The sequence below is a fragment of the Lathamus discolor genome, chromosome 1 (genome assembly GCF_037157495.1).
Source record: "Lathamus discolor isolate bLatDis1 chromosome 1, bLatDis1.hap1, whole genome shotgun sequence".
Lineage (NCBI taxonomy): Eukaryota > Metazoa > Chordata > Aves > Psittaciformes > Psittacidae > Lathamus > Lathamus discolor.
The window spans coordinates 78,713,026-78,727,120 of NC_088884.1; the positions used below are offsets into that span (position 1 = coordinate 78,713,026).

General features: G+C 45.0%; 1 protein-coding gene across 1 annotated transcript in view; it reads left to right on the forward strand.

Annotated features, from left to right (window-relative positions):
• The window catches only part of TMTC1 (transmembrane O-mannosyltransferase targeting cadherins 1), a 149,392-nt gene that overhangs the window by 102,707 nt on the left and 32,590 nt on the right, over positions 1 to 14,095 (forward strand). Inside the window, exon 11 of the mRNA XM_065682077.1 lies at positions 7,069 to 7,182. Within this exon, the coding sequence (XP_065538149.1) occupies positions 7,069 to 7,182 (114 nt within the window). The remainder of the gene's footprint in view (positions 1 to 7,068; positions 7,183 to 14,095) is intronic.

Here is a 14,095-nt window from a genome sequence, read left to right on the forward strand (position 1 = left end):
AGTTGGATGATTTTGTTGTTGAAAGGGGGTGGGAAGATGGCAATTCCATATGCTGAGTTGCAGGCATCCTCTAGTATCACATTGTGTACTGTTACGGTCACCCCTGTTTAGGAACGATGAAGTCAAACAAACTGGAGCAGATGGCAGGAAGACATCTCCTCCTATAAGGAGCACTCCTGGGATGATATGGGGTGCCAGGGGGTCTGTCACAGAAGAGAAGAAAAAGATTATATATACCTAGTTGGACATAGATGGACTTCTGTTCATCCTACCTCTGTTCAAAGCAGGGTGGCCATGTACAATCCAGCTCATATTCAGAAACCATGCCACTGCTTCAAGGCACCACTGAGCTGGAGCTAATACACCTTGCCACAAAGCAGGGATTTGGTGTTGCGCAGGATAGTATGCAGGGCTCAGTGACTTAGGTTGAGCTAACTTGCTCTTCAGCTCATGACTTTCAGAAACAGTTCCAGTAGAGGGGTCTTCCTTGGGCTTTGGAGGAGAAGGCAAGAACATAGGTGTGCTCCTGCTGGGTCACCTCATGTCAAATCCTTCCCCTGAGAGGAATCAGCAGTGGATGCCTAGAAAAACAATGTAAGAACAGGGCCAGCAGCAGTAATGCTTCTTTCCAGTCGTTTTCCAGCTTGCAGTAATCTGCAGTTTAAAGACTTCCTGAATCAGGAGTTACTTGCTATTTTTGCTTTTAACAGCCGCTGATGGATTTTCTTCCATTAATGTGTCTGACTGCTTTTTCAAATCTATTTATAGTTTTGGGTTCTACAGCATCCTGCGCTCGGCCCTGTTGTTAAATTACACAATGTGCACACTAAGATTTCCCTTCTGTCAGCCTTCTGCCTGATCATCTTGTCTGGTGTCCCCTAGTTCTGGTGTGCTGAATGAGTAGTGAGTAACAATCAGCTCAGCACTTGTACCCCTCAGCCTTTATCCCCATGTCCCCCAAGGCTGGAGTCTTCTGATTTTGAACTCTACTCATACGGAAGCTGTTCTGCATTTCTGTTCTTGCTTGTTAGTCTTTGCTGGATGCTTTCAAACTCTAATCTGTCCTTTTGAGAAGGAGACCAGAATCCCCTTTCAAGATATACGTACAGCACAGCAGCATAGGGCTCCTTCTGGTTTTAGTTCTCTTCTCCTATGAATTCCTGGTCTTCCACATGCCTTTGTCACTTCTTATAAGCAATGGGTGATACTTTCACAGCACTGTCCACAGAACTCGAAGATAACAATTGTGAGTGGAAGTGCCTGATTTATAGACATGAATGTGTGTGCAAATTTGTGCAGATTTAGTGTTTGCATATACACTCTGATACTTGTTCCTCTACCAGAGTTGCATTTCATCTGCTGTCTTCTTGCCCAGTCTTCAATACCATGAGATCCTTCTGCAACAATGTGTAGTTAGCTTTAACTGCTGCAGTGTTATTCTCATTGGTGTGTTCAGCAAATGTGTCGTCTCCCTGTTTGCTCCCTTTTCAATTCTTATGTGAACACAGCTTAGGTGCCACTGCATGTCTCTCGGCAACCCTGCTTGCAGTCTTCTCCAATTGTAAAAACTGTTCACATACTCGTGCTCTTTGCTTGCTGCCTTTTCATCTAGGTGTTGATTAAGGAGAGGACCTTCCCTCTTACTCCATGATGCCTTTAAGAAATTTGCAGTATTTAGTGAGAGATTACATCAAAAGCCTTTTTGGATATTTAAGTGCACAACATTGATGTGTGTGATTCAGCCTGACTGGGATATTTTTGGATTTTCATAAAAGCTTTCCATAGTTTCAATACCACGTAGCTGTTGAGTCTATCAAAGAACAACAGATCTGCCCAACTAACTTCTTTCTGCAAAAAAAAAAACAAGATTAGTGTTCTTCTCTGTTGGATTGTAGTTATTCAGAACTTTGCTAGAACCAGTCTTCATTATGGATCTCCCCAGATTACCTGGAGTGGAAATCAAGACTTGCTGCTCTGTTGCCCCCCAGATCCCTCCCCTAGAGCCAAATGAAGTCATGTTCATCACCTCCTATTTCTCTAGGGCTGGCCTTATATAAACGGCAGGCTACATACCGCAGCTGATAGCTTCACTTTTGATTTCCTTTGCATGAATACTACTAGGCCCAATGGATTTATAGCTGTTCTTGGTGTTGATTTGTTTTAAAGCCTCTTTTACTGCCACTTCTGCCACTTCAGTTTGCGATAGGGCTTTGGACTTGACCCTGTAGGGAAAAGCTCCCATGTGGCAACCTCTTCAGTACCACTGTAGTGAGCACTGGTGCAGAGAATCCATTTAGCATTTCTGCCATGGCCTTTTCTTTTTCAAGCACTACTTTGAGACCTCCATCATCTATTTGCCTTAGGGGATCTTTGGCAGGTTTCCTATGTCTGATGTATTCCATTATCAGCTTTGATGGCTTTAGCAAGTTTTTCCTTAAATCTCTTTTGGTCTGCCTAATTATGGTTTATGTTTAACTTGCTGAAGTTTATACTCTTCTTTTTCCTTCTGTAGCTGTGATGCTCACTTTTTAAAGGATGTTTTTAATTTCTCGTAGCCTTCTTTACTATGCTGTTTAACCATATTGGTCTTTTTGTTGTCCTTTTAAGATCTTAGGTGTTATACATCTCTCTTGAGTCTGTAATGTGGTAGGATACTTATTGATGGGAAGGAAATGCAAAAGAATAGTATAGCAAGAAGATAATGTCATCCAGGAGTGGGAGATCTCTTTGGGCAGGAGGAGGCAGCTATATATAGGCTGATGAGGAGAGAACGGAGAAGTGGATGGAGACATGTGCAACAGCAATAAATTGGAAAGGACAGCACAGGAGGAGGAGATAAGGAACAGTAAAGAAGTATGAGGGAAAATAATAATGAAACAGAGCAAATCTATAGATGTGGGAAAGGAGACATAAATCAACCTACTTGGTAGTCTCTGCGTGTGTTGAATATTTTATTTTAAAGAAGCATGTGCTGAGAGAGTCTTTACTCCCATTCCTAGTTCTGCATTCTTCTTTTTCCAGTTCCTGCTTTAATTAATCACTGGTTTTCTTGCCTCTTACTTTTTTCTCTACTTTCCGTTCCTCTATTTGCTTGGATGTGTTTCTTCTGGTCGATCTGTCACAATTCCCTTGGCCAGGACCTGTTCTGTTGTACAGTCTTTCTCTGCCCTGATCCAGGAGATGACTGTATACCTAACATGTTATCAGTTTTGTGCTTGTACCCCAGTATGTCTCATTCTCCAGGCTTACCCTGCTTTGACATTGTGCAGCAGCACTGTTGCCATCTCTGGGCCATCCTGGCTTTCAGTCTCCAGCCCAGGGGCCAAGTTTTCTGGATACAGAAATCCTGCTGTGTCCTGGCTGAAAGTGTGGGAGGATGATGCTGTCTGAGGAAACGCTGCATCTCCACATAAGTGCACAAACATATGTGCAAGGACTAAATGAGAAGCAAATGAACCACAATTATAAGAATTGCTGAGCTCTAGAGAGAGCTCAAATACACAGAGAGCATAGAAGTGCTCAGATATGTATCATTTCAATAGATCTCTAGAGGCCCCGAGCAGTTTGTTTTCCTGTATTGGCAGGTAGGCAGGGAGGGCTTATTTGTTAATTATTTAAGGAACTACCCTGTAGACAGAATGTACAGGCCAGGAGGTCAGTCTCCATAGGCTCCAGCTGCGGTCAGTGTTAATTTCTGAAGCCAGGGAGAGGGAGGTGAGGGCTGTGAGCTAACCTCTGCATCCGCTGTACCAACCTTTTCAAGGCTTGTCAAGCTGCCATGTTTCCTGTTGCTCCTGGAAAGCATCTGCATGTACTGCCCACGTTTGTGACAGATAGTGCCTGGAAACACAGTTGTAACCGGCAAAGGAACTGTATGAAAGTGGCACTTTCTTAGTCAGCACTTTTCCCTCCTAAGCCAGGTCTGCTGACTTCAGTAATTTGCAAAAACCAACCCATCCTCAAAGGTGGCATTTATTGCTGTGTTATTTTGTTAATTCTGAAAGCTGGCTGAGCTGAGGAAAGCAACTCCTATTGTATTTTGTGCATTGTCTACAGAGCAGTTTAATGTGGCCCAACATTGATATCTGTGAAATCAATACAAGGGTAGGAGGCCAAGGAAAGCGGTTGGTTGTGTCATTCAGAGAATAATTTGCTGTAGAGAATCTTTATTGGTGATAATGATTCCCAAAGCAGGGGAGATTCCCTCTATCCCCCAGGGCTCTGGCTGAGGTGGGAATGGCCTCGTTTCCCTGTAAGCAGAGCACTTTTCATATGGAAATCACAGAAAACAAGTAAAGCCTCTTCTGCCCTATACCCCAGGCACTTTGCAGAGCAGAACATGCACTTAGGAAAACAGTGGAAGGGATCACAGAAGACTTTTCCCAACTGAACTGAGATTTGGGTGATGCCAATATTTGAGGTTGGAAAATACCACTGGTATTTTATGTCCCTGATTTACAGCTAGTAGGGTTTTGACTTTCCATGGAAAGGAAGTGTTGCATAAAAGGGTTTGCCTATTGTTTATTTTCCATTTATGTCACTTACTGCTCTCGTAGAAGTCAAAAGAGAAGGAAATCCTCTGTAGGAGTGACGTCTGATCTCAGTGAGCTTGTTTCTGGCTGGAGCCAGATTGGTGCCATAGGTTTTCAGAAGGCACATATGGGCCGGTCTTGAGAAGAGGGAAATGGGAGTTTGGAAAAGCACATTGGAAAATTAGATTGAAATTGAAAGAGACTGGGTGCTTGTGGGAAGCAGAAATGGAAAAACATTATGTTCTGCCTTGTTATTTATACTCCACCCTTTCCTGCTTGGCTTTCATTATGGACATTATTGTTTCCTCTGTCAATGAGCAAACAGCGTTCTTGGCTGGCCCAAGAATCAATTAACAGGAGTGTTTGCCTAAACTCTCCTACAAAACCCCTCCATGTCCAGTGCTGTGTTTGCTACTGCCTCCCACAGCACAGAGACTCCAAGCAGCCTCCGACATTGCTCTGTGCCTTTGCAAAATGAAACTCCCCCTTCCCTGCCCGTGCAAGGAGAATAAATAGGTCAGGGAGTGTGAGCAGTCTGATGCAGAAGAAAGCCCAAGTGAGAACCCAAACTGATTTCTGCCTGTCCTATGTCACCCCCACCTCCAGTGGAAGCATGCTGATGAAGGGAGCTTGATTAGCGATGTTTTAAGAAAAGGGACCAGCAGGATTAATAATAAATTCTATTTAAAGGGAGACAGTCCAGAGTGAAAATATTTAAACATATGCATCTTACTGTTAAAACCATATCTCATTAGAACTGAAGTACTTGTGCATATGTACTGTACTCCTCACTGTTTGCTGTGTTTTAGCAGAGGCTTGCAGCAGAGCCAGCAACTCATTGCATGTAGCTCAGAGAGCAGCGGTTTTGAGTGCCTGTCCATGTCTCCGCCTGTATCACTGGCACTGATGTAATGAAACCTCTGTATAAAAATTAATATTCCAGTAATGCCCAGAGGTTGTAAGTGTGTAGTTAATAGCTCCCAAGGCCAATGGAAATTAACACAGCCATAGCAGTCACACATTACCTGCTGCTGCTGCAGTATATCTTTGTGAAAACTAATACAGAAAATCATTCTCTTAAGAATAGCATCAATTAAGTGATTTAATTCAGCGATTAGTCACAAAATGTCTTATTCCTGTAGTGCTCCCAGTAAGTAATTTGGAAATACCTAATGATTAGGAAGCCAAATGCAAGGTGTATTTTTAATTTCAGTAGGCAAACCGCGGCTATGTTGTGCTAAACCCTGTAAGGCAGCCGTGGGTGAAGCTTTGGAAGCTCTCACAAGTAGGCATTAGCAACGCTTGATACCACTGGCTGCAGATAAGGAAAAAAGATATCCTATTTGCCACTAGGATTCTTCAGTGCTGTTTTACAGTGAAAGGCAGCAAAGGGTTTCTGCAGCTGTAGGTGCACTCTTCCCCACTGGTAGGGGCTGTGCGCAGCCCTGTATCATTGTGATTAACTTCCATACCCTCTAAAGTTAAACAGGAGAGACAGACAAGGCAAAGCAACACTTGAGAATTTCCTAATCCTTTACTTTTTCTGCCTGAGGTAGGAGGGTCAGAGATGATGGGGGCAGAAAAAAAGAGCACCTGGCAGGAATCTGCTTGTGAGCAAAAACCAGCCTTTTGTCTGCTTTTACATGAACAGATTCATCCATCCTTATTTCCCATTACCTCAGACAGCCCCTATTTATGCACTGGAAAGGATTCCCCCATTAAACAGAGTACACACTTCTCTGGCTTCTTGCAGGGGAAATGTTTCCATGTCGTAGGTGCCTGGGATTTTTTTCCCTCTTTAACCTTGAAACAGCGTTTCCTCTAGCTGTGCAAGGTGTACCTTGCTTTCTGTGCTCTTAATTAAGAAAATAAGCTCTTATCTTTTTGTCTTTGTGCCCTCACTATTAATTTCCAATGTTGAGTCCAACCTGCATGTGGCAGTGGAGGTGGAGGGGAGCAATGGGGTGGCTGTGCAGCCACATGTCCTCAGTCATGTGTTAGAATGCCAGTGTATACCTTGCCAGCTAAGGACAAGAGTCCCAGCTAAGGGTAAGAATGCCATTAGCCCTCACCTCCTGGCTATACTCCTGTCAGCACTAAGCAACTGGCTTAGTACTCAGAGCATGCTATGCATCCCCTCTAGTGGCTGATGCACATGGAAAAGATGCCTTCTTTCTGGTACCTGCAGCTGGCAGATTTAAATCAAGATTTTTCATAAGGTGCTCTATAACACTGAAGTTTAAGCAGGGAGCCTGTTATGGCTGTATTGTAAAAAGTGCTACACGCTTTCCCTCTAAATATTGGCTTTTTTAGGGTCTTTCAATTTAATAATTCAGATTTTGAAATATGACAGCATCTGGACACAGGGATTGTTGCAGTGTTGGTGCTAGAGGTGCCTGCGGTGACAGCGGCCAGGATAAGGTTGATTCCTGCCATATATTTATGTCCACTCAGAGCACATGGGAGAAGGGGACAATGAGGAGAAGGTGGGGTAACTGGATCACTAACATTGTCCTGCTTCTGTTCCTCTTTGCAGCTCAGGAGTGAAGACCCTGCCCCACAACGCCAAGGTGCACTACAACTACGCCAATTTCCTCAAAGACCAGGGCCGTAACGTAGAAGCAATCTACCACTACAAAACTGCTCTCAAGTAAGTCCCTTGATGGCCTGTGGGGCTCTGGCTGTGTGGTGCTGTTATCCCTGCCCTTACCTCCCGGGCATGGGGTGAGCTGCCTGCTCCTCGTCACTGATTTCCAGGGGCAGCTCCGCTTTTGGAGGCTGGGAAAGTTTCCTGGCTCAGTGTTCATGTGTCATTAAATGAGATAGCCTGGCTTCCCTCCAGCTCCACATGTGTGTGTGTGTGTGTGTGCACACTTCAATATATGTGATAGAAATGTTACCATAGCTACACGTTGAGCAATGAGGTGTCATTTACGCAGCTGAATATATGCTGGTAAGCAGGAGGTAGTTGTCCTAAATGCATTTTCAGGTTCCTGGGCCATTTATCTTAGTAAATTGTTAATGGTGTGTGCCTGGAAAATGCCAGTGCTGTAGCCATCTGAAGTGCAGTAATAATAATGGTACTTACTACTTGTATTGAGGCCTCTGTCCACAGAGCTTTGCATGAACACTAAACTAATTGATCCTGAAAATGTTCCTGTGTAGCAGCAGTGTAAACATCATTACTGTGGTTCCTGCTGAAGCAGGAGGGTGAATCGCCTTGCCCAGAGATGCATGGTAAAACTGGGCCCTGGGCTGGGCTGTAATATAGGGCATCTCCTGTGATATAGGTCTCTGAAGGACCCTCCTGACCATGGGTGGATGGGGTCACTCCCTGCGAGCAGCATCGCTCCTGCTGGGGCTGTTAGTGCAGATCAGCTGGGGCCTTGGCTGATTCTCTCTGCCTGCGCAGTGCTCAGTGCAGCAAGCAGGTCACCCCAGCTCCTCAGACCTCTCTGCTCTGCTCCTGGGGGTCTGGGATAAGGGACAAGTCCTTCAGGGATATAAGTTTGGGGGCAAAGGCAAGGGGACACGTTGGCAAGGGAAAGCAAACATGGAGGGTGCAGATGATGTCTTTGGGAATAAAAGCATATGTGGGAAGGACAGACAAGGTGAGGAGTGGCTCAGCTGATGGACAGCAAGGATATAGCTCAGCTCTATAGGGCATGTCAGGAGGTGCAAGTCATGCTCTTTCCTGACACATGGTGTGGCAGGAAACTCCAGAAATTACATCTATGTTTTGTCTTCTGGCCAGCTGACAGGGTTATAACAAAGGCTCTCCAAGGGCTCCTAACCCACCCAGGCTAAGCGTGCAGGACAGGAGTTCATTGTCACTGAGGGGAGGGCCTGAACCTGGGTGAGAACTATTTTTAGCTTTTTTGGGCAGCATCCTGTTCTGTTTTACCATGCTGGGCATTTAGGAAGTCATTTAGAAAAACCTCTATCCTAGTTTTTAATGTTTCCAGGACTGGAAAATCCAGCACAACCACCAAGGTACAGAAGGTTAATTACCTTGGCTCTTGAAAACATCCTCCTTGTTTTTCAGTCTGATTTGTTTAATGTCATCTTCTAGTCGCTGGGTTTGTTCAAATGCCACAATGAAGATGCCACTACTGTTTTCCATAGTGATCAACTCCTCCCTTTACCTGCTGCTTGATACAACCCACTGATGCAGTTGCTGGCATTTTCAGTGTCGTGTGAGTTTTTGCAGTCCTCCAGTTGTTCCTGTAGCTATTCTCTGAACTTTCTCCAACTTACCAGAAAAGCCCATTGCAAGTTAAAAAGAAAGGCTAACAAAAATTGTTAAGTCCTGCAGTGAACATGCGAGCACAAAGGAATGCAACAGCTCCTACCAAAATTGCCTCTGCTTGTGTAAATGGGATTTGCTAATGAAAAATTCTGCTCTTTAACTCAGCAGCACCCATTTATTATAATTATTATGCTGCCTTCTGCTCTGCAGTATTTCAATTGTGAAAGAGTCTGCTTTGAGAACTGGTTACTGACATTTCCCCAGCTTTATTAGATAGCATGGTTTGTGCCAATGGTATCGTTTATAGAATATCGAAAGCCTTGCTGGGACTTGGAGCCACACAGAACCAGCCATGCTCTTCTCTAGGTGCTTGGTGTCTCAGTGACACCAGGGCTAGTGCTTCACTTACTTCAGTACTATCAGGATTAGCCGGCACTTCTGAAAAGTGAGACCAGCCTTGTGCATTTGCTATCCGATCCAGCAGTGCAAACCAGGAGCTGGGAGTCTCCTGCTGGCTCCCCCACTGGGAAGCTGCATTACTTGATCCCTTGTCCTTCTGCACTTGTTTTCCATATTTTTACACCTTTTTCCCACTCCTGTCACAGGGAAATTATTTGTGTAATAAGCAATCAAACAGTGCAAGTGAAAAGTATAGTGTGTTCTCCAGTTGAGAATTACATTCCATGTCTTTCTCTCAGACATACCTCTTCTGAAATGCCTGGGGTTGTGTGTAGGCCTTGCAGCCTCTGCTAGGTGCCTACATGTGATGGCTGCATTGAAGCAGTAGAGAAGATGATGCATGTAGGAGGACAGGCAACATGATGGTGGATATAGTGGAGGACCATAGACAGGTATCTCAGCTAAGAACAGATTTCATGTCCAAGGTATTTAGCCATCCTCACACATTCCACCTGTGCAATCACTGCTCTGATTGTAGACCAGTTACTCCACAGGTAGAGAGAAGGAAGTAGTAGCTCTAATATCCTGACCAGATTTTGATGGTTTGGGGTATTTTTGGCCACTGGCCTGACCTGAAAATGGAAGAACAGCTGGGAAGCTGGATTACCCACTCACTCCATGAATTTTCTCATCAGGGAGCAGGCAGACCAGCCGCTGAAGTGCTAACACAACAAGCTTCCCTGGTTTCCCCCATGTATCTCTCTCTGGGTGTCTGCTCTCTAGGTGAGTCCAGGTGGATCCACGTGGATCCCAGATTATAGCAAACACAAGCTGCTCAAGAGGCTTTGCAGTCTGGCAGCAGCACTGTCAGAAGTAGGGAAGATCAAAATGTTGTATCTGCCTAGTGTGCAGTGAGATCAATGAAGGAATTAATAAGGAAAGTAAGTCATTAAGGACATGGACTCCCACTGCCTGGGAGCTCCTGGGAGGTAGGAAAGAGAGAACATGTGCCTCATACTGGCTCTGTCTGAGGCACATGTGTGATGGCTCATCCACCATTCCAACTCGCTTCTAAGCTTGTGCCAAATTACAGTGTAAGGTCTGCTTGATCTCTGGTGAATGAGTTTAACTGTTTGCTAAACAAAAGTGATCCTGTCAGTCTGCACTCCGCTGCTTGAACCGCTTGCAATTACCATTCCACCAACGTAACGATGCGCTTCCACGCGCTGCTGCTCTGCCAGAAGTGTTGGTTGCCACGTAGCTACTCAGCAGAGCAACCCATTGCTCCTGTGAAGTAGGTAGGTGATGTTGTAGCTAGAGCTGTGGGAAAAGATGCTGAAGTGCACACAGGTTATGTAGTGAAATAATAGCAATTGAAACTAAATCCTGGGAAAGTTGATCCCTGGTACTTTAATCACTTGCTCCCATTCCTGCTTTCAAAATCAGGTTGATCCTCTGCTGGCACATCTCTGTTAGCATCAGGGCAGGTAAGTGGTGGAGGAGAATGTGCTTTCTCTGACAGTGAAACAACAGCACAAGTTTCCAAGGCAAACTTTGTGATCGAGTCCAACAACCACTTGTTGATGCTGTTGTAGGTGGCCTGCCAAAAAACTCATTCCCCAGCCCAGGGGCCGGTGACACAACACACTGACCTAGCCAGGCTTAGGTAATTAGTGCAATCTAATTATGTTGCCCAAGAGTGGGGGAAATGAAACTGAAATGAAATGCAAAAATGGAGAAAACCATTTGAACTGGAGATGTGGAGAATGAAAAATACAAATTCTGTGTATGGAGGAAAGGCTCCTCCTGTATGTTGGGTTCCTAAAAGGGGAATGATGGAAGCAGAGCCCTTCGGAGATGCAAGATGAGTTACCTGTAAAGCAGACCTGATGAGCAGCTGGTGTTCTGCAGTTGTAGCAGTGGGTTATAAACCTTTCAGCTTACCTTCAGTAAAACAAGAAAAACACACTGCTGGATTGGACTGCTTCACTGGTTTGCCTGACATGTGGTAGTGACCCCAGGAGATACTTGGGGCTTTTTCTTTGCAAAAAGAAAAGGCCAGAAATACTCCATCTGAGATGTGAGCTGACCATGGCTGCTCTGAAAGCTGGCCTTAACGTCCTTGCTGCTGCTTCTGCTGCAGACATGCGGGTGCTGTGAGGCATTTCAGAGACTTCCTGCTCCTGCAGATCAAACAGTGCTGGTCTTGTCCGAAGCAAAACTTGTCTTGCCACTCTCATGTTTGTGAGTGTGAATATGAAGTTGTGCAACCTCACACAAATAGGAAGAACAACTCTGATGTGCTAATGAAGACATTTTTGCTGTTGTTGATGGCTACCAGGTTTTGTCCTGCTTTTCCCCAGCCTTGTTTGCTGGACATTGCTGTTGAGACTGTTTTATTGCTCCTCAGGAATGAACATGTGCTGACATGCAGAGGAGGAAAGAGCAGAGGCTCAAAACCTGTTTGATGAACATTCATTATGACTTTAATAACCCTTTTAACAATTGGGGGGAGGGGGAGAACTTCACCTTCCCTGCTACAATGGCACTCTTTCAAAGTTTTAATTCCCAAAGCAGCACTGTCTTACCATCTATCTATATGCTCATTGCCAGGGCCAGGCTTCCCATGGGTGGCAGATTGATGTAAGGAGCAGCCGGTGGGGCTGAAGGAGGTTGCTGGTTTCTTGCTGGAGTTGGGTGAATAAATGTACTAATAATAGTTCTGTGCTATTCTGTGTCTGGTCAGCATCTGAAAATTCATGTTTGCATTCTTACATATAAAACCATATAGATTTTCCCTTAATTAAAAAATGCCAATGTTTTGTTTAAGTTAATAGTGGGAGAGAAAGAGTTATCTTTGAAGGCTGATACTGTGACCATCACATAATATAAATGGTGGAATCATAGCTGAGTTATTTCTTCATAACATTTTTGCTGGATGAAAGTCACAGAAATGGGATTGGGGGACTGAAAAATGAAAAGTGATAGAAAGAAAGAAATACAGCCAGTAGGGTGAGGGCAGAGGGGTGAAGTAGAGACTCAGGCTGGCCCTGCAAGCACCAGGCACCTCAGGGCAAGCCTGCACTGGCCTCTGGGGTGCTGCCCTTTCCCAGGGGAGCCATGGGCAAGTGTGTAAACTGCCTCTTACCGTCAGTGTAATACCTGATACTATAGAGCTCTGGAGGAAGTATCCACCATATATAAAAGTGTGAATTTATGTACATAAATGCACCGGTGTGTGTACATGAGAATGCACACATGTCTGCAGTGTGCCTGTGTGTGTGTGTATGATCCATCAACAGGTTCATAGCCATAAGCTCCCTGTGGACTTTCCCTGCCAAATGCTGCTGACCAAACAGAGCAGGGAAGGGGACCAGCCTGCCTTGCAGAAACCTCCGTTCTTCTTTGTGTCATCTTCCAGAGAAGAGGACCTCTGGCCAGCAAGCAGGAATCCTTGGGCTGGCTTTCTTTGTGCCTCAGGGAGTTGCTCTGGTGTTCAGCCTTAAAAGGGAGGAGGGAGTGGGCCAGGAGGCAGATGAACCAGTATGAAGACACTTGGTGCTGTGACGTGGTGGGGCTCTCTCAGAGCTTGCAAATAATACAGCTTAGAGCATTGCTCACACATGGAAACTGGGAGTGCTGGTTTGTGGCATCAGGAAGTGTCACGAGATCAGGCTTGTGTATACTTGGTACTTGAATGCAGGCTAGATGGAGGAGGAGGGAGAGGAATCAGTGTGGGTACCATATCTGTGTCCCTCACTGAGGGAATAATACTGGTTCATAACATCACTGGAGTGGAAAGAAAAGGAGCAAGCAAAGCTGCTTTCTCCTCACTTCACTTTAGAAATAAAGCCCTAATCCTGTAAGGGAGACTCAGGTTTCCTGCTAAGCTTTCCCACACACCTTCCCACTGGGTTTTTATATATCTTAAATCAACAGTATCTGGGGTTGTTTAAATTCAGTTAAATTGCACTCTCCATGCAGTAAAAAAATTGTATTCATAAGGCCCTTTGTGTGTGTGTGTGCCTGTGTGTGTGCCTTGAAAATGCCTCTCAGCGTGGACTGCAGGTGGCCTTGGATACCATCTGTGATTTATTTCTGGAAAGAATTAAAATACCAGCACCATTTGTTAGCCTGTTTTTACAGCGAGTCAAAAATGTGCAGCGCTGCTTTGCTGTGACTGCCACGGCTCTGTTTGCTCCCGAAACTGTGAGTGCCCTTCTGACACGTAATGGTACTTAGGTCAGGCCCTTGGAGCAAGCCCTCTGCTTAGGCACTTGATGAAACATCTTCATAGAGACTTCACATAATGCACTGCATTAGTGGGTGTTACAGACTTGAGGCAGATCACATCCAAGTAGTCAGAAACATCTTTGCACGGTGTTCTTCTGAGTTGCGTTTTGACAGTAGGCTTTGGGGGTAATCGGTGCTCCTGTGTACGTGTATATGGTGGTTGTCCTGAAGCTAGGCGGAACTGTTGGGTAATTTAGTAGTAATTGATGGCTGAGAAGGGTGCCTGATAATTTGAATCAGAGACTTAATGGCCTTTACAACACAGTGCATGGGATGATGGCCAAGTTCCTTCAGCCAGTGAAATTTATTTGCTCTCTATAAAGTGCTAATCCCTGCCTGTTTTGGGGTGTGCTCCACCTCTGCTCAGTTTTCTACTTTTTAGTGATAAAATATTAATTAATCAAGGCATGGGCTTTTATTTTTCTCAAAATCAAAACCGGTGTAAGTGCAGCCATGAGCCCTGATGCAGAGGCAGTAAATGTGTAACTGCCCTGACAGTGGTGGAAGCTACACATAGATGTATATACAACTCATCCCTGGACAATGGTATTTACAGCCAGGGCCCCTTTCTAGAACATGGCTTCTGTCATGGTGGAGGTCCTTCTACACTGTCCTTCAGGGA